The sequence below is a fragment of the Wyeomyia smithii genome, chromosome 3 (assembly GCF_029784165.1).
Source record: "Wyeomyia smithii strain HCP4-BCI-WySm-NY-G18 chromosome 3, ASM2978416v1, whole genome shotgun sequence".
Lineage (NCBI taxonomy): Eukaryota > Metazoa > Arthropoda > Insecta > Diptera > Culicidae > Wyeomyia > Wyeomyia smithii.
In genome coordinates, this window is record NC_073696.1 from 27,857,133 (window position 1) to 27,877,637 (window position 20,505).

The 20,505-nt window shown below is 41.4% G+C and overlaps 2 protein-coding genes across 3 annotated transcripts in view; both read left to right on the top strand.

The window, feature by feature from the left end:
- Nucleotides 1–9,523, top strand: part of LOC129726971 (fatty acid synthase-like) — a 26,584-nt gene extending 17,061 nt beyond the window's left edge. Inside the window, exons 5-7 of the mRNA XM_055684295.1 lie at nt 176–2,068; nt 7,358–7,704; nt 7,762–9,523. Of these exons, the coding sequence (XP_055540270.1) occupies nt 176–2,068; nt 7,358–7,704; nt 7,762–9,451 (3,930 nt within the window). The 3' untranslated portion in view covers nt 9,452–9,523. The remainder of the gene's footprint in view (nt 1–175; nt 2,069–7,357; nt 7,705–7,761) is intronic.
- On the top strand, nt 9,499–18,635 carry LOC129726972 (sodium- and chloride-dependent glycine transporter 1). Of its 2 annotated transcripts, none has more exons than XM_055684296.1 (7): nt 9,499–10,153; nt 10,214–10,671; nt 10,727–10,878; nt 10,937–11,065; nt 11,122–11,322; nt 11,381–11,577; nt 18,530–18,635. In XM_055684296.1, the coding sequence occupies exons 1-7, from the start codon at nt 9,642–9,644 to the stop codon at nt 18,618–18,620; spliced, it is 1,740 nt and encodes a 579-aa protein (XP_055540271.1). In that variant the 5' UTR covers nt 9,499–9,641; the 3' UTR covers nt 18,621–18,635. The 2 variants fall into 2 exon arrangements, with proteins under 2 accessions (XP_055540271.1, XP_055540272.1); XM_055684297.1 differs by lacking the exon at nt 18,530–18,635 and adding an exon at nt 11,601–11,811 and having other exon boundaries at nt 11,381–11,548.
- The last annotated feature ends 1,870 nt before the right edge of the window (nt 18,636–20,505 follow it).

A 20,505-nucleotide genomic window follows, 5' to 3' on the forward strand; every position in this document is an offset into this window, starting at 1 on the left:
TAAAACGTTACACTCTGATTTCTTGTTGGCAGATTCTAGAATCTTTATTTTGAGTTCTGGATTTTTCAAATCTTATTTTTGGATTTCAAATTTAGGGTACTGGTTAAAATTTGGACTTAAACTGAGAGTTATACCTCCGAATTTTAGAATAATAATTTCTCCTTTTTTTCAACAGGTCGGCATCATCGTCTCGGACACCCGTTCGCTGATGGTACCAACGGCAATCGAGCGGGTAACAATCGACCCACTGCGGCACATGGCACAGCTGCAGAAAGACACCGATGGACGGGAGTTTTTCCCCGTCAAAACCTGCTCGGCATCGAACGTTTCAGTGTGCGGGGGAATAGTAATCACAAACCCCCGGGCGATGGTTGTTGGACGACGAAACCCGGGCGCTCCGGTGCTCGAAACGTATCAGTTTGTTCCATATAACGGTCAAAAAGTGATTTCCGCGCGAGAAGCAGTACGGATTGCTGTTCAACTAGCGTTGGAGAATGTTCCAACCTATACAGTTGGAGTGACGGAGGTCCAGGTTGAATCGCTGCCCGTGCTGTGTCCGTTGTTCGGGGAGGCGGTAGCCGATCTTCCCTTAGTTCAGTCCAACCTGGTGTTACTGACGGGCAATGAAGTGGAAACGAGCAACGTTCAGGTCAAAAATGAAAAGCTGGCAGATCAGACAAGCTGCCTGTTTGTAATTTCAGACAACAAACTAGCCGAGTTTAGCTTTTTGCAATCGGTCATGTCTTGCCTGGTAGACAGCGGATTTTTAATAGTCCGAGAAAGTACCAATTTCAATGTAGAAGAATTTAGACCACCGAACGAATTCCATCACATTGCAACGTTCCGCGTTGATCAATCGGAAACACTGATCCTTCTGCAGTGTAAAAGCCGTCAATTCCTAGAATCGCCAATGGCCATTCAGCTGCATACGAATGACTACACCTGGCTGTTGGAGCTGAAACAGGCAGTGAAATTTATGCCAGTTGTGGTTTACGCTCAGAATGATTCGACTTCGGGAATTCTAGGGCTGGTTAATTGTATACGGAAAGAACCGAAACTGCAGAACGTTCGCTGTGTGTTCATTGATGATCCAACGGCTCCGCCGTTTGCTTTGGATCATCCGTTCTACCAGAATCAACTGAACCTGGGACTGGCGATCAATGTGTTCAAAGATGGCGTCTGGGGTAGTTATCGGCACGCGTTGCTTCCTCCAACGAAAACTGTTGGACCGGTGGATGATCACTGCTATGCTAATTGCTTAACGAAGGGGGACTTGTCCTCCTTAATGTGGTTCAAAGGACCCTTGAATGAGCAACCAGGAGCGACTAACAAATTACGCGTGGTTTACAGTGCGTTAAACTTTCGTGATGTGATGGTTGCAACGGGAAGACTTTCTTCAGATGTTTTACTTTCCAATCGGCTGAACGAGGAGTGCGAGTTGGGGTACGAATTTGCTGGAATCACCGACGATGGTCGAAGAGTTTTTGGTTCGGTACAATCTGCTGGGTTGGCTACGATTGCCACATATGATCCTCAGTGGACGTGGCCAGTTCCGGACCACTGGACACTGGAGGAAGCTTGTACGGTGCCGCTGGTTTATGCTACGGTTTACAGTGCCTTCTTTATATGGGCAAAAATCCAGAAAGGTAAATCGATTTTGATTCACGCCGGTAGTGGAGGAGTTGGTCAGGCAGCAATTCAGGTTGCCCTTGCCGAGGGTTTGGAGGTTTTTACCACGGTTAGTACACCACAGAAGGCGGCATTCTTGCTGAAGCGCTTCCCCCGGTTAGTGAAGGAAAATATTGGAAACTCCAGGGATATTTCCTTCGAGAAGATGGTGAAACATCAGACAAATGGTAAAGGTGTGGATTACGTGTTGAATTCGCTGTCCGAGGAGAAACTGCAGGCTTCGATAAGGTGTTTAGCCAAGGGAGGACACTTCCTGGAGATTGGGAAGTACGATATGGCGAGAAATTCTAAGATCGCGATGGTGTTGATGCAGCGAGGGCTAACCTTTTCCAGTGTGATGCTTGACTATATGTGGCAGGATACTGCGAAATTCAATGAGGTGAGTAGAAAAACATTATAGAACCAAAAAATAATTTCAAATTACTAAGAATTGAATCACGCTTGAACCACTTAAAACATTTTTAAATAACACTCTTGAAGGCCAAAAAGCCCAAGATCGAATTTGAAAATAAGCTCAAATTACCAGTACTTAATACGAAACTGAGAAGTTCAAACATAGAAATTGAAGCTAAAAAACAGTAAAAAGGGGACCCTTTCATTGAAGGCGGGTTCTGAAAGTCTTTTACACTTTTACACAACTCATAATTGTTCAAAATGCTGAAGCTGGAAAAAGTCAAGCTTATAAACGACCTCAATACTCTGGTAAAGACTGGATGGAAAATTTGCTCAATTAGGCCAAACTAGAGAATTAGGAGGCTCGAAAATTGAAATCTTATCGAATGAAGTCTACTTATAAACGCCTTTAAAGCTTGAAAAAAAATGAGAAAATCAGTTTATTAAGGTCAAAAATAATGTCGTTTGCTTAACAACGCTGCGTGAAACTGATTCATAAAAAAGTCTACATTGGAAATAAAATTCCAAATAAATTAAAATAACTCAAATCAACGATAATTTGTAAAATAGTTCAAACAAATTAAGCATTTTTCTGTAATTCCGAACTTCTACAACATTTTTATAATGTTTTTTTTTTGAACAACTAGTTTCGATATTTTTTAGTTGATTCAAACTCACTATTTTCAGCGTTTTCTGTGCTCTCGTACTTTTTCAAATATCCCAAACTCAACTTTATTTTGGTCCTCTCGCATCTTCAGAAGCGTGAGTTGTAGTTTATCTTACGATTTGCAGTTTGCAGAGATCTAACATGACTTGATTATATTTTCGGACTACTCTAGCGTTGAGAACCGATTGAGACGCGTAATTTATTTTTCACCATCGGACTTTCTGTAGTCCTAACGCGCGTTTTGCTATGCCATTGTTTTTTGGAGTGTCGTTTTATGATTCGAAGTTTATTTATCTTCACTTTAAATGATTTTTTGCGTTTATATTCTTTGGTTTCTTCCTACATTGCGCTCTAGGTCAGGAATGAAATCTAGCAGAACGAAATTATGAGCGTTCGCAGAGTTTATCCAATCTCAATCAATCTCAATTTCGATGCTTAAATTGACTTGCGATTTGACCGCAAAGATGGCGCTGCGATGCTTACTTTTTCTTATACGCGCTAGAGCTTCGTGGTTTAGATCATTAAATTTTATGAATCTTTGTATAAGACACAACATTTTTAGAGATTTATGTGTTTTTGTTGATTTTGTCTAAATTTTCTGTTTTTTTTTGTGATAATACTCAAGTAACTTTTTTAAATTTTCCCTCGATAGAAATTTAATAATTTCGTCTTTTTTTGTTAGTTTCATTTGGTATATCTAGAGTCTTACTTTTAAAGTATTTTATGAACTAAGGGCAAATTTTTTCATCCACACTGCCGGCTACGAGCTGAAAATAAAACTTGGGTTTTTCTTTCAATCAGTGATTTGTTGCTGTTGTTCGTTGGTGTTCAACGTATATATGGTGTGTACCACTGAGCCAGGATATCACGGAAGGCTTCTATTCATGGGGTTCTGCCGGATTCGTGTGGGGTCTAGTAGCTGATTCCTAATTCTAGGTTCAAACGTGTTCTTGCCGTTTTGTTGGAAGTAGCGGAAGGGAATGGGACTAGATTGGGACATGAATTGATTTCAGGAAAGCGTATATGAGGGATATGTAGGGAAGACCAAGGCTCGTCAAAACATCATGAACAGACACAGCTGACTGCCTACCTCCAGCCTGAAGGGAAGCTAGATAGTTTCGACCTTCTCTGCCAAGTAAGGAAACCTTTCAAGTACTTGGGTAAAACTATGGCACAACATTTGGAAAATACTCAATCATCGTATCGTGCTCTTATCGGATGAGGAACACGCTGTTCGGTAATTTTGTGTTCTATCTGAAGCATGCTTTTCGGCAATTTTGAGCTTAAGCTCACGTTATTTTGAATTTAAAGGTATTTGCCGAGATTCGATTCTTCCTTTTTGAAATGTGATTTCTTGATGCTTTATTAGAGATTTTTTGATATTTCCATAAATTTATTGAAAATAAAATATTTGTTATGGCCCTTGTAGCATATTTCGACCATTGATAAAATAATTTAAATTAAATTTTTCTTGTTCGTACGAGCATGTTTTTGCAAATTTTGTTTTTCTTTCAGCCATCATGTTATTTCGAGATTACACATTTTTGCGTTTAAAATGAAATAATTTTTCATTGGAAACTTAAAAGTTTTTTTTAGATTCGCTGTGAATTGTTAGGTTCGTTTTTCAGATTAAACGCAGTTACAAAATAAAAATTGCACTAAACCATATTTCAGTTGGTGAATCCCTTGTTAAGTTTTCAGCGAAAGCGATTTCTAATAATCTAAGGGGTCTCTTCAAATTTCGAGAGAGTGGATTTTTTATGTTTGGTAAAACTTCCCCAATTGTTAGCACTTTTTCTCCAATCAACTATGATAAAATCATGATGAAACTTCGTGTTTCAGCAATACAGGTCGAACTCAATTATCGTGAGTTTTGAAAAAGGAAACTTCCATCAGGAAACATTTTATCCTGCTAATCTGCATCAGAAATCACAGAAAACATTTGTAAATTTCATGCTGTTGATAAGTCTTCAGTCGGAGTGGTCCACTTAAGGAAGTGGTTCATCTAAGGAACTTCTACTCTCTTATTCAGCTAATCTGCATCAGATTCACGAGAAACATTCGTAGGATAAATTAACCTTTAGTGGACCCTTTTCCTACAGTGGAACACTCACCAGAATAATTAATTTATGCGAAAATTTGAGAAAGTTTCAGAGAACCAGAATCACGGAAATCATAAATCTCCGTTTTATGTTAAGACAAATTGAGTTAATCTGACGGGTGGTCCACTTAAGGAAAAGGGTTTACTGTTGGTTAATTTACTCTATAAGTGTTTCTCGTGACTCTGAAGCGGATTGGCTAGATAAGACGTTTCCCGATGGTGGTTTTCTGAAAATATCTTGAGTTTTCGCATAAATTGAGCTAATCTAGCGGGTCGTCCTGTTCATTTTCGATGTTACTTTTAAAGTGTGTATCGGAGGTATTCGGTTTGATTTCAAATCATTTCACTGGCATTTGTAGTCCTTCTCCGGTTGAAAGTTTATTAATCTTTCCTACAAACGAATTTGTTTGCGACTTGAGGGCTATTTATGTTTGACATTATGGTCATTTTTTCGGTTTCAAGTCTAATTTGCAGGCGTTTTTGCTTTTTAAAAAAAATATTTTAAGTTAAAAAAGAGATAGATAGAGATAGATCCGTTAAACCATCGTCTCTAATGAGGTTTCAGGTTTATTTTGCGACAATTCCAGATTTTAAACCAGTTTTTCTAATCCTAAAGATGCTTAGAATTTGTACTGAAAATTACGGTATTGTTGGTATTCTTTGGTTTAAGCTAATTTGAGTTCATCTTCACTTTACTTTGAGAGCTTTATTCAATAATATGTTACGTTTTTCTTCATATTTTTGAAGAAGCAAAGCTTTTTCGGTTATTGTGGTTTTTGTTCAGATTTTTTTAATTGACTCCGTACTGCAGCAATTTAGAAATATTTCTCGATCTTCTTATAATCTGCGTTTTGGTTTGAATAGTGAAGTCTTTGTCTTTTAATTTCGTTATGACTATAGAAAAAAAACTAGCAACTTGATTTCTCAAAAACTCCAAATGATTGAATCAGTGTTTCAGTCTTTTCGCATCTTAAAAAACTTCGTTAAGCAGATTGGAGGTTATTTTTAGGGAAGAAATTTGGAACTTTGTAATATTCTATTTCGGACTTCCGGAGATTTAGATTTCAATATGATTTAATTTAGTTTTTTTGCATTGAGAACCGTTTCTGATAATTTAAAACAAATTTTTAAAATGTTCTCATTTTCAACATTTTTTAACGTCTTCAAGTTTTTCAATCAGTTAAAAATTTTTACTTATCTCCAGAAGAGTATCGTAATGATTTGAACTCCTTGGTCTTTATGTGCCTTCATTATTTTGAGAAGCATTCTATTTTGCACAATTTTAGAAATTAAAAATTCTCGAAGACGCCTAGTCAAATTTGCTATCATTTTTTATCTTCGGCCAATTCTACCATTAAGGTTCCTTTTTTTACTTATTATAAGCATCTTGTAGTATCTTCCAACGATTGTAATAAGAATTCGAAATCCTTCCATTTCTGATACGTTTGACTATTTGAGGTTTGCCGTAAATTTTTGCCGCCGCTGGCTGATAGAAGCTACACAGAGAATAGACGTCCAACTTATTTTCAAAGAGTGTGTAAAAGCTCGCAACCGTTATTCAACAGTAAGTGTTAAGGCTTCCGCTATATGGCGCTTGCGTCACTGACAAACCAAGCACTGATATCGATGAAATATTGATACGGCAATATTTATGCAAAGCAAATGGGACATCACAAGAAAGATGTCGTTAGTGTATTAACGTTTTTTGATTGAAATTTTTACACACGATTTTCAAGTTTCTTTGTCTGTTCTTTGCGGAAGCTATCAAAAAAGATTTTGCTCTTAATTTTTTTCACCTTCCCTGGCTCTTTGGATTGCTTTTTAATCGACTTCTCTGTAATAGAACTATAAATAAATTTATTTTATTCTTCAGTCTTGATTTTAGGTGTAAATTAAAACTATAGTAATCACGGATTTAATCATTAGAAGCATCTTGCAGTATCTGGTTTAAATTTGTTGTGGGATCTTTTCAATTCCGGTGTTTTATCTGTCAGAGATAAGTCAGATTTTACTTTATTTTTTGTCCATTTTTGCTAGTAAAAGTTATTTCAGGCAATTTAACTTTGAATATGGATTAGTTATCCTAATTCATGTTCGAGAATGTATTTCTTCTGATTTTTTTGTAATAAAAACAATTTTAATTTTTGCAGTTCACTTGGGCACACCTTGGGATACTTTTCTTCTCTCTGTGCTATGCTTGAAGATTTCCAGTGCACGCTTTTCGTTAAAAAACCTATTGAAGAAAAAATAACGATAGCTCAAAAGAGTTAGGAATATTTTAAAATTACGTCAAAAATGCTTGTGATTTTTAAAAATTTTCAATTCTTTCTCCCAGAACATTATTTTGCAACAATCGTTTTGAATTGATACTATTGAAAAATAAATCATCAAAAAAATAATATCATGGACTACAACTTAAGATGCGCTTTGAAAATTCTGACGAATTCTGACCCTATATTTAGATATTTAGATAAATTTGCTATTAAACAAAAAACTTCTTTCTCCAGCTCCATCTCCGCCTGGGCGAATTCTTCCAGTCCCCCGTTGTCAAGCCGCTGAATACAACCGTGTTCGATGCTGGTGACCTGGAGCAGGCTTTCCGCTTTTTGGCAAGTGGAAAGCACATCGGCAAGGTGCTGCTGAAGTTGCGCAACAGTGAGTCCGATCGCGAAACTGTGCCGCTAACGTACGTCCATCGGGTGTACTGCAATCCGGACCAGGTACAGGTGCTGGTCGGAGGACTCGGTGGTTTCGGGCTGGAGCTTGCCGATTGGCTGATCCTGCGAGGTGCCCGGAAGCTGGTGCTGAGCTCCAGCAGGGGAGTCACAAAACCGTACCAGGAGTTTAGGATTAAGTGAGAGGTTGTCAATTTTGGCACAGTTTTAGAGGTTAATATTTCTTTTCTTGACAGACTTTGGGAAAGTTACGGCGTTAAATTGATGGTTTGCACTGAGGACATAACCACCAAGGACGGTTGTTATGCGTTGCTAAGGGAAGCTGGCAAGCTGGGACCGGTGACGGCCATTTATAACCTAGCAGTACAGTTGCGAGATGGTATACTGGAAAATCAGACTACGGAGAAATTTTACGAGTGCCTCGCGCCGAAGGCACAAGCGACTGGGTATCTGGATTTCGCTAGTCGCGAATGTTGTCCCCAGTTGAAGCGTTTTGTGGTGTTTTCCAGTGTTTCCTGTGGACGAGGAAATGCAGGTCAGAGTAATTATGGAATGGCGAATTCTATTATGGAGCGGATTATCGAGCGGAGGAAGGCTGCCGGGTTGCCAGCGAAGGCCATTCAGTGGGGTGCAGTAGGAGAGGTCGGCCTTGTGGCCGATATGGTGGAAGACAAGGTGGACATGGAGATTGGGGGGACTTTGCAGCAGAGAATCACTTCCTGTTTGCAGGAGTTGGATACACTATTGTCTTGCGAGGACCCAATCGTGGCCAGTATGGTTGTGGCGGAGAAGCGCTCCGGTTTTGGATCGAAGAACATCATTGAAGCTGTGATGAATATTATGAACATTCGCGAGCTGAAATCCGTATCGATGGAGAGCACGCTGGCGGATATCGGGATGGATTCGTTGATGGCGGTTGAGATCAAGCAAGTTCTCGAGCGGGACTTTGATCTGGTGCTATCACCGCAGGACCTACGTACGTTAACCTTCTCCAAGTTGGTTAAGTTAGATGAGAAAAAGAAACAAGCGGATCAGGACGGAGCAGGGAAGGAGGACAAAGCTGATGGCGAAACGGTATTTGGTGTTGATGTGTTGCTGGGAAATTTTGGCACTGAAAAACACAGCGATCAAACTATTCTTCGACTGCCTTCGGCTAGCGATGTTGGTCGGCCAGTGTTGATCATTCCGGGTTTGGAGGGAGTTGCCACTAACATGTGGAACGTGATAGCGGAGAAGATTAATGCACCGGTATTTATGCTGCAACTGCTTAGTACCCACGAGTGCGACAGTATTCCGGAGATTGTGGATTGTGTGATTGAAGAGTTGTGCAGTACATTATTTAGTCAGCATGACAATTATGCGATCGTTGGTTACTCCTTCGGTTCTCTGGTAGCAGGAGAGATCGTCAAGCGTTTACAAGCGAGAAACAAGCAGGGCAAACTTCTGCTGCTGGATGGTGCTCCAAAGTATATGAAGCTCCTATCACTCCAGCAGATGGGCGACACTCCGGAGAAAATCCAAAAGAAACTCATGGCTCTCATCATTTCATTTGCCCTTCCTAACGAACCCGTAGAAAAGTTGCTTTCTATCATGCAGGCAGCGACGTTCCAGGAGCAAACGGAGAAGCTGATCGAACTGAGCAAAGGACAAAAAATTTACTCGGCAGAATACACCCGAAAAATGACGAAGGCCCTCTACAAGAGAATTCGTATGGCGGCGCTGCTCAATCTGGACGTTGGTCGACCGTTGAACGTTCCGATCGTGCTGATACGACCGAGTGCGGCTTTCCATCTGGACATCGAGAGTGATTACGGGCTGTCCGAGTACACGAGCGGATCGGTGTCGCTGCACACGATCGAGGGTAACCACAAGACAATGGTGGAGAATCCCGAACTGGTGGAGATTATAAATAGCTTCATTCTGTAGGCCCCATGCTAATCAATTGGTGTACTTATGCGTAGAGTAATGTCAATAAATGTAAGTGAAATGCAGGGCGCATACGTGCCTTTCGTTGAGTGTCATTCTCGAGACCGATTATCCAATTGAGGAGAAGATGAATCTCTCGAACGCACACGGCTTAGAGCGTCAGTTTGTGTACTGAGTTTGGTCTAGAAACATGTCTGCAAGTGTGAAAGCGCGGGGAAGTTGGGCTTCCAAAACGGAGTTCATACTGTCGTGTATGGGTTATGCAATCGGATTAGGTAATGTTTGGAGGTTCCCGTATCTGTGCTATCGTAACGGTGGTGGTGCCTTTCTTGTGCCCTATCTGCTGATGCTGTTTCTTTGTGGCATTCCGTTGTTCTTTCTGGAGGTCTGTCTAGGACAGTTCTCCGGCACGGGTTGTGTGACAGTGTTCAAAATAGTTCCCCTCCTGAAGGGAGCGGGACTAGCGATTGTTGTGATCAATTTTATCTGTTCTTCCTATTACAATGTGATTATCGCGTATCCGATTTTGTTTTTGTGGAAATCCGCCAGAGCTCAACTGCCGTGGGAAAATTGTCGGAATGAGTGGAATACTCCAAGATGCTTAGAGCTGAATGGAACGGCTGGTGATGTGCAGCTGCTGATGAACAATATTGCACTCGATCCCTCTCAGAGAATGCGGACTCCTGCCGATGAGTTTTTTAAGTAAAGTTTAGATGAAAAAAATAAAAAACCATCATTCATTGATAAAACGATTACCAACAGCAATGAAATCCTCCACATCTCAGAAGGCATCGGAACGCTGGGTAACATCGTGTGGCCCCTGCTGACCTGCGACGTGATTGCTTGGCTGATAATCTTCGGTTGCATCTGCAACGGGATACAATCGGTTGGGAAGGTTGTTTACTTTACCGCCACCTTCCCGTTTGTTGTTCTGGCTGTACTGTTCGTGCGAGGAATCACTCTACCGGGTGCAATCGAAGGGGTTCGGTTCTACATCATGCCGAACTGGAGCGAACTGACCAATCTGAAAGTGTGGGCCGACGCGGCAGTTCAGATTTTCTTTTCACTCGGTCCCGGTTGGGGCGGAATTGTCAACATGGCGAGCTACAATCAGTTTCGGAACAACACCAAGTTCGACGCCATACTTATTCCGATCGTGAATTGTGCAACCAGCATTTTTGCGGGGTTTGTTGTATTCTCGGTTCTAGGGTATTTATCACGTAAGTAAGTTTCTGCTGTCAATCCAAATTATTCTAGCAAAGTAAATTATTTCAGATCAAACCGGACTGCCGGTGTCCACTGTCGCTACGGGTGGACCAGGTTTGGCATTTGTAACCTATCCGGAGGCAATTGGAATGCTACCATTTCCGCAATTTTGGGCTTGCTTATTTTTCATTATGCTATTTTTACTTGGTGTCGACAGTCAGGTTTGGCCAACAAAACATTTATCAGAAGTCATTTTTTATAGAAAATTTATTGTTTTAGTTCGTTCAAATAGAAGCGATTATTTCGTCCGTGTTGGACGTTTTTCCACGATTGCGGCAGCGACATCGCTTGATCACCATTGGGGCTTGCTGCGTAATGTTCCTGTTATCAATCACATGTACAACGCAAGTAGGTTCGAATATCGATCACCTTGAGAAGCACGGTTTAAATTCTTTTCTTCGTAGGGAGGAATGTACTTGATTCAACTGTTCGACTGGTATTCGGCCTCAATTTCGGTAATCCTGGTTTGCATCGTAGAGGTCGTGGCCATAGCTTGGATCTACGGCGTCCATCGTTATGTGCGTGATGTTGAGTACATGATCGGAAAACGGCTGGAGCGGTACTGGATCGTATCCTGGAAGTTTGTTACTCCGGTTATTTTAACGGTAGGTAGCGGAGTTAGATTTTCCCATCACTTCTTCCAATCAATCAATAATCTTCCAGTTCATCTTCATCACGACCATTGTCTACAACAGAGAAATAACCTACAATGGCATCGTCTACCCTCGATGGGCCATCGCATTGGGCTGGAGCAGCTGCTTGGCATCGATGCTGTGGATTCCAAGCTTTGCAGTTTATAAAATAATTCGATCGAAAGGATCTTTCCTGGATGTGAGTAGGATTTTTTACCCCAATCACAGGTATTTATTTTGTTACATTCTAGCGGGTAAAGAAGAATCTAAAACCAAAGGACTGGGGGCCAGCAGATGAGCTAGAAAGAGCTCTTTGGCAAAGTCATATCGAGATGAAGGGCATCGACGCCTGATGACTGTTTTCATTTGTTTAGTAAAATGACGTGATTTTAATGAATTTAAAGTTCCTAGAAAATGTTTGTGACACATTCGATAGATAAGGAAAATATATTTTTGAGTTTATTTTGTTTTACTTGATTCAAATCATAAGAATGAGGAAAAGATTTTTTGTGATTTATCGTTCAGCAATTATACACGCGGACGGTAAAAATCTAATACAGCGGTTCTCCACCTAGGGTACGCGTACCCCTGGGGGTACTCGATAGCCTTCAGGGGGTATGTGAAAGAAAAATCAGCAATGGCGGATAAAGCAATTTTTTGTAATACTTCATTTGTTTTTTTTTGTTCATCTATAATTTATTTGACACGGCACAAATACAATTTAATGTTTAACGGCGCCAATTATATCTGGTAGCTTACTTTCTAAAGTATCTTAATAACTAAAAGCAAATTTTTTATCCTCGCTGCCGACTACGAGCTGAAACTAAATGTAACTTAAAGCTATAATATTTTGCATTAAAAGCACTGGTTTACTGTATGATGGTTTTCATTGCCATAGTTAAGCACATGTTCCGCTGCTGGGCCAAGATATTACGGACTGGCATATTGGGTTGTCTCCCTCGGGCCTTGAGAGTATCGTGCGGGTCTGATTGCTGTTTCAGGATCCGGGGTCTTAACGTGTTCTTGTCGTTTGGTTGGATGTAGGCGGAAGGGGATAGGACTAAACTGGGGCGTGGATGGATTTCAGGAAAACGGCTCACGGCTCGCCAAGACATCACGAACAGGAACAGCCGGCTGCCTACTTTCGGCCTGCAGGGAAGCTATTAATTTAGACCTGGCGTCACGGTGTACAGGGCATGACCAAACAACGTGCTCTATGTCGTGATAACCTTCACCACAGGCACAGATACCACTTTCCCCGAGCCCAACACGACGGAGATGCGCGTCAAATCTATAGTGATTGGACATAAGCCGGGACATCACGCAAATGAAATCCCGACCTACATCCAACCCCTTGAACCACGGGTTCGTCGACACCTTGGGGATTATGGAATGTAACCACCTTCCTAGTTCCCCTCTGGTCCAAGCATTTTGCCAACTGATGATCGAATTCTGACGTACAAATGAGAAAAATTCATTGAAGGCAATTGGTCTTTCATAAATTCCACCGTTTGTTGCGCCCACCTTAGCCAAAGAGTCCGCTTTCTCATTGCCCGGTATCGAGCAGTGAGAAGGGACCCACGCTAAGGTAATCTGATACGATTTTTCGGATAAAGCACTCAGATGTTCCCGTATTTTCCCCAGGAAATACGGAGAGTGCTTAACATCTTTCATCGATCGGAGAGCCTCAATGGAACTGAGACTGTCCGTAAAGATGAAATAATGGTCCTTGGGCATTTTTTCGATAATCCCTAGGGTGTACTGAATTGCAGCTAATTCTGCGACGTAAACAGAAGCAGGATTATCGAGTTTATGGGATACGGTTAAATTGTTATTGAAAATACCGAAGCCAGTGGACCCATCAAGAAGTGATCCGTCAGTGTTTTTCAATGGTAGTACTCCAGCTAAGACCTCCAAACTCATCGTATGGGTCGACTGCATGCAACCCAAGGCGATACGCAAACAACGATATTGTATTCGCTCCAGTTTGATCAAATGTGTGTTTGCTGCGGAGCGGAAGCAGAAACACCCGTACTCAATGACAGACAATATCGTTGTTTGGTAAAGCCTTATAAGGTCTCCTGGGTGGGCTCCCCACCATTGTCCGGTTATTGTACGAAGAAAATTCGCTCTTTGTTGACATTTTTTCATCAGATACCTAACGTGACAACCCCAGGTGCCTTTAGAGTCGAACCAGACACCAAGATATTTGTGTACCAAAACCTGAGAAATCGTTTTACCCATTAATTGTGTTTGAAGCTGAGCAGGTTCATGCTTCCTAGAAAAAACTACTATCTCAGTCTTCTCCGGAGAGAATTCGATACCTAGCTGTAAAGCCCAAGCAGACAAATTGTCCAAGGTATCTTGCAATGGTCCTTGCAAATCGGCAGCTTTGGCTCCTGTAACAGAGATTACACTGTCGTCTGCAAGTTGTCTTATCGTGCATGAATTTGCCAGACATTCGTCGATGTCATTTACATAAAAGTTGTAAAGAAGGGGGCTTAAACATGAGCCCTGGGGAAGACCCATGTAGCTAATGCGAAAAGTTGCCAAATCGCCGTGCGTAAAATGCATGTGCTTTTCGGACAGCAAATTGTGCAAAAAATTGTTCACAATTGGTGAAAATCCTTGTCGGTGAAGTTTACCCGAAAGAATGTCAATAGAAACGGAATCAAAAGCCCCCTTAATGTCCAAGAACGCAGACGCCATTTGTTCTTTGCGAGCATACGCCAGCTGAATATCTGTTGAAAGCAACGCTAGACAATCATTCGTCCCTTTGGCACGGCGGAAGCCAAATTGAGTATCTGATAGTAGACCATTTGATTCGACCCAGTGGTCTAAACGACGGAGTATAATTTTTTCCATCAATTTCCGGATCAGGATAGCATTGCAATCGGCCTATAAGAGTTGTGATCAGAAGCTGGTTTCCCTGGTTTTTGGATGGCGATCACCTTCACTTGCCTCCAATCCTGCGGTACAATGTTTTGCTCCAGGAACTTATTGAACAAGTTCAACAAGCGCCTCTTGGCATTGCCGGGTAGATTCTTCAACAAGTTGAATTTGATTCTATCTAACCCAGGCGCGTTATTGTTACAGGACAGGAGGGCAACTGAAAATTCTGCCATCGTAAAAGGTGATTCTATCGCGTCGTGGCCCGGAGACGTATCGCGAACAAGGTTTTGCGCAGGAACAGAGTCCGGACATACTTTCCTGGCAAAATCAAATATCCACCTACTTGAAGACTCCTCGCTTTCGTTGACCGTTACGCGATTCCGCATTCTTCGGGCTGTGTTCCAAAGAGTGCTCATTGATGTCTCCCTCGACGTCTCGTTCACGAACCGACGCCAATATCCGCGTTTCTTTGCTTTAGCCAGGCTTTTAAGCTTGGTATTAAGCTCCGAATACCGTATATAGTCGTCGGGTATACCTCCCTTCTGGAAGGCCAAAAACGCGTCGGATCTTTGCGTGTAGACATCGGAGCACTCTTTGTCCCACCACGGAGTTGGAGGCCGCTCTTTCATCGTTACGCCGGGATATTTCTTCGTTTGGGCTTGCAACGCGGCGTCGAGGATTAAGCCCGCGAGGAGGTTGTATTCTTCAAGTGGTGGGTGATGTTGAATCGACTCGACCGCTTTTGAAATCATTTCCTCGTATAACTTCCAATCGACATTCCGTGTGAGGTCATACGGAATGTCAATTGGTCGCATGCGAGTTGACCCGTTTGTAATTGAAATAAGAATAGGCAGATGGTCGCTACCGTGAGGATCGAGGATTACCTTCCATGTGCAATCCAACCGTAGCGACGTCGAACATAAGGATAGATCCAAAGCGCTTGGGCGCGCTGGAGGTTTCGGGATACGTGTCATTTCACCGTTGTTCAAAATAGTCATGTCGAAGTCATCGAAAAGGTTATAGATTAAAGAGGAGCGGTTATCATTGTAGGGGGAACCCCAAGCCACACCATGAGAGTTGAAGTCTCCCAAAATCAAACGTGGCGAGGGAAGAAGTTCTATTAAATCAAAGAGCAACCGTTGCCCAACCTGTGCTCTGGGAGGAATATATATTGAGGCAATACAAAGCTCTTTACCTTGTATTGTCATTTGACATGTGACAACTTCGATGCCTGGAATCGAGGGGAGGTTAATACGATAGAAAGAATAGCACTTTTTAATCCCTAAAAGTACTCCTCCATATGGGGTGTCTCGATCAAGGCGAATAATATTAAAATCATGGAAGTTGAGATCAATATTTGAAGTAAGCCAAGTTTCACAAAGGGAAAATGCATCGCATTTGTTTCTATTTATTAAAACTTTAAATGAATCCATTTTTGGTAAAATACTTCTACAATTCCACTGTAAGACAGAGATAGAATTCTTCGTATACGCAGATGAATTAGGCATCGAAGGATACGATCGCTGCAAGGAGGGGCCATTGGGCAGTCAACTGCTTCAAAAATGATCTAACTGTTGGGAGGAATGCTGTAAGAAAAATTTTAATTCGATCGGGTACATTGAAAATTTCAAAAATCCAGTCCACAATGTTAGAAAATTTCACTAATCCAGAGTTTGTTTCATCAACTGGGAGTGCAAAAGGAACAACTGGGGTTTTAGATGTTCCTGGCAGTGCTGGGAACTCCTTCTGGGACTTTAAATTTGCAAGCCCAGGAGGAGTTTGCTTCGGTTTTTCCGCAGCACTGTTTGGTTTGTTTGTAACTTTCATTTCACTTTGGGAAATCTTAGGACCTTTTCGGGGAAGTTTGGGAGAGGAAATATTTTTCCTCTTTCTAGACGCCCCAGGATTGACATAAGTTGTTCCCGCTGGTGAATCGTCAGAATCGGTTTCATCAGAGGACAACAGATCAAAGGGGTTCGATGTTATGGTAGAAGTGGTCACGGTCTTCTTCAGCATCTCAGCGTAAGATCGCTTTGAACGCTCCTTAAGTGACCGCTTGATTTTATCTCTGCGCTGCATGTACACCGGGCATGTGGAGAGCTCATGCTGATTTTCCCCGCAGTGAATACATTTTTCAGCATTTACACTGCAAGAATCTTCCGCATGAGTTTCTCCACACTTGCTACATCGTGCCTTATTGCAGCAGTAGGCGGCTGTGTGGCCTAACTGCTTGCAATTGGTGCAATTCATAACACGGGGTACATACAATCGCACAGGCAGACGAACCCGATCGATCGAGACGTGGCTAGGGAGAGCAGATCCGGCAAACGTAACACGAAACGAGTCTGACGGAGTGTACACTTTTGTGCCGTTGACAAGAGACACAGACCGCAATTGCTTGCAATCTATGATCTTTGCTTTTACGTCGTGACACAAAGCATTTTTTAAGCAGCCAAAACCGCTTGCCAAGATACACTCGACCGACAGACTCGAATTGGTTATGACACCGTCGATCTCCACGTCTCGGGCGGGTATATAAACGCGATACTCGCGTGTGAAAAGCTCGGAGCGAGCAATAGCGTTGGCCTGTTCCAGGTCGCTGACCACGACACGGAGCTTGTTGGGTCTGACCTTGGAGATTTCGGTCACGGCCTTGTACCCCTCTGTCAGGTCTTTCGAAATCTGCAGGATGTTTAACGGTTTCGATTTCGGTCCTGCTTTTGGCCGAAAGGAAACAGTAAAGCTGCCCTGAGATCCGTCCGGGTAAAGCCTGGGGCGAGGGGGGACTGGAGAATTAACAGAAGAAGGGTTGGCAGGAGGGACAGGGTCGGAGGGTTTCGGGGATGGTGGAACGGGAGGCGAGGGATCTACATCCATCGCGCTAAATCTAGCGCACTAGCGCCGACAAAACACATACCTCTTTACTTCTCCTTTCAGCAGGGTTGGTTGTCCGAACGGTCGAAGCTGCAGCCGTTACAGCCAGCAGCACCAATACAGCAGCTCCAAACAGCCACCAGCAGCGAGCCGGGTGTGTGATCACTCAGCACAGCGACACAACTCGCTGTCAACTGTTGGCTTCTTCTTTTTCCTCCTTTGTGTTGAGATTCTCGTCCACTGCTGTAGCACAAATCACTTAGCAGCCAAATCGGCTTACGCACCAGCAAACAGCCACGATGCGAAACAGTTGCACAAAGGCGGGCGACCTTGAACCTTCACTCGACCAGGCAAACAATGCCAACACTTGCTCGCGCGTCTTTTGTTTTATATTCTATCGGAGCGATCACCAAACACATCCGATACTGATGCGTGTTCGGCACAGAATGACTTCATTTGTTGTTCAATCTTGCTCTTAAAACCTGACTGTTGCAATCAAACAAACGACGATAGTTGAATTTTAAACCTGAACTAGACTACCACGGCATGATCATACAATACACTTTCCCACTCTGCGAGAACATTCTAAACCAGGAGGTACTATCGCTATGAAAAATATCGCCAAGGGGTACGCGGACAAAAAAGGTTGAGAACCGCTGCTTCAATAGATAGGAATAAATGTTAATCCACAATATTGTCCTTGTTAATTTGAAGCAACTCAGTGAAAAAGAATAGTATTTTTGATCTAATTTTTGAATTTCAAACTTCACATCAAAATTCAAGCTACTTTTATAGCATTTTAAAAACAACATTTTGCTATGCTGGAATGGTAGATCAAAGTTATTGATAATGTGTGTCTGGAACCTTTCTAGATCCCATTGTCTGGCAGTGATGTGTGTGTGTGTGGAACCTTTCTAGATCCCACTGTCTGGCACTGATATAGTGAAAAAAGACAGTTTCAATTATATTTCAATTCTGCAACTATCTTAGTTTCGGGTTCTAAAAGGTGTTAGCTCTACCGACCTTCCAAAGACCCTTTACAGAATGACTGAGTACTTGCAGTACATTCCGGAGTAATTTTCCAATCGGTAAGCCCCGCCTCAAAATAATATTAGAATCTTACAGATTTTATTATTATTTTCAGACTTCCAATTCGTTTGATACATTTATATCAAAAAAATTGACCCGTATAAATAGCATGTTATATTTATTGACAAAAGGAGTGCCAAATAGTAAAATGAATAAATCTTACCATATATACGTACCAAAATATAACCTATGTTTAAAAAAATATTACAAATTATTACCTAAAATCTGATGATAAATTGCCAAACTTGTGATAATCGGTCGCCTACGCAATTGCTACAAAAAGAAAATTGAAATTTATTTTTTTTTTATTCTCGCTTATTTTCAGTCGGTCTAGTTCCGCCACTGTTGTGGCCAATCACCGACGCCCAGGGAGGCGACTCCACACCCAGGACCCTAACTCACGACCCGTTTATTAACGGACCGGCGCCAACGGCTTTACTTCCTCATGCGATGGAGGGCGTGATCCCAGAGATTTTTCATCTCAGAAAATCTCCCGGTGTCGGCTAGGATTGAATCTAGACCAGTTGGGTTGGTTGTGAGTGGATCACGCCACCTCACAACCATCGACACCTATGTCGGCGGTGGGATTCGAACCCAGGCGTCGAGCGTGGTTGGCGGAGACGTTACCAACCACACTAGGCCCCCGCTCCAAAAAATTGAACTTAAAATAATAATGATAAATTAAAAAATTTAAGCAAAAAAGACATTTATTTGCAATGCATTTGCTCCATTTACGGTGGAAACAGCAGCATTGTCTGTCCACTCGGACCTGCACACAAGCTTTCATGCAAGCCTTGATGTGAAAAGCAAGCGACGCTCGTTTCAATTGTCACTTTCTATGCATGAACAATTTTGAAAGTAACAAAAATATCACTTTCAAACTACCTCCCGCATGTTCACTATACTTATCTTTAGCCGCATCATTTTAATGTTCACTTCTTCTATCACACGGGATTCGGTAGTTCTAATTGCATCGCTCAAAACTAGTTTTTTTTCACGAGCCGATACAGTATTGACTCTACACTTCTCAAAGCAGTGTTCATCAATCCTTTCATTCGTAATACCCTTTAAACACAATGGACTCTGAACGAAGGCTTCTCAACTATGACTACAACACGAATTACACCCTCCACGTATTATTAATCACGACAAAACGCGACAACTTCGGACGCAATAACGAAGACAAAACCCGCTGCAAACGACCTTGGCGCCAATCCCATATGCTAATTCAGCTATTTCATCGAATAATCTTACCGGCACTACGATACACATCAAGTAAAAGTTTCGCATCACACTCAACATAACAAACATTTCTGAAAAAACTCACTTCGCGATATTAAACAAAGTTTCTTTCGAAAAATCGCACGCGCGAAAATTTTGACTTCCGAATCCGGCAATGGTCTGCTTCTCATCAAAGTTATTGATAATGTTCAGCTAAAAGTTCACACTTGTCATTTGTTCGTCATTTATTCTGAGGCAAACACGCAATATTTCTTGGCGTCATTTCGCAGGGTTTTCCGCAAGAGGGAAATTTTGTTTAAAAATATCTTTTTTGTTATTTAAGTCTAAAATCAATTTCTAAAATCAGTTTCTAAAAACATGATAATAATTTCCTAATATTCGCATTCAAAGTACGCATACATGATTCCTTGATATTTCCTCTCAAAACTAGAACTAATTACCGTTAATTTGATCTGAAAATGTTAATCAACTAGTTCAAAAGTCACTTTTGAACATAGAAAAATCGCAAAAATGTCGGAACTGGTCATTCTAATCACTAAACAAAAAGCACGGGTCTGATTGCGTACGAAAAAGATCAATCACTGCACAATTGAAGCACTTTGGGTGACAAGTTCTGAAATAAGGTGGCTAGAAAAAGATTGCTCTTTTAACAATTTTTATTTGCCGAATCGGAATGTAGCACCAAGGCTTTGCTTTTTATTTGCAAAAATTTATAACTTTGAACTAGTTGATCGATTTTCTACGTTTTTGAATACTGAAGGTAATTGTTTCTAGTTTTAAGAACAATCAAATATGGGTACTATTGAGTGCCAAAAATATAGGAAATATTATAATGTTTATGTTTATGTTGAAAATGAAAAAAACTCAAATATAAAAAACAAAATATTTTGAAATTTTTTTCATATGTAGAGTCAAATATGCCCTTCAAAATTATTCCAAGAGATATTTTTAATGTTTACAGCAGAAAGAACGACTAACAAATGAAACGTAGAAAAGTGAGAAAATGAGAATAAAAAATCGATATAATAAACCAAACAAACTTGTTCAAAAAGAAAAAGT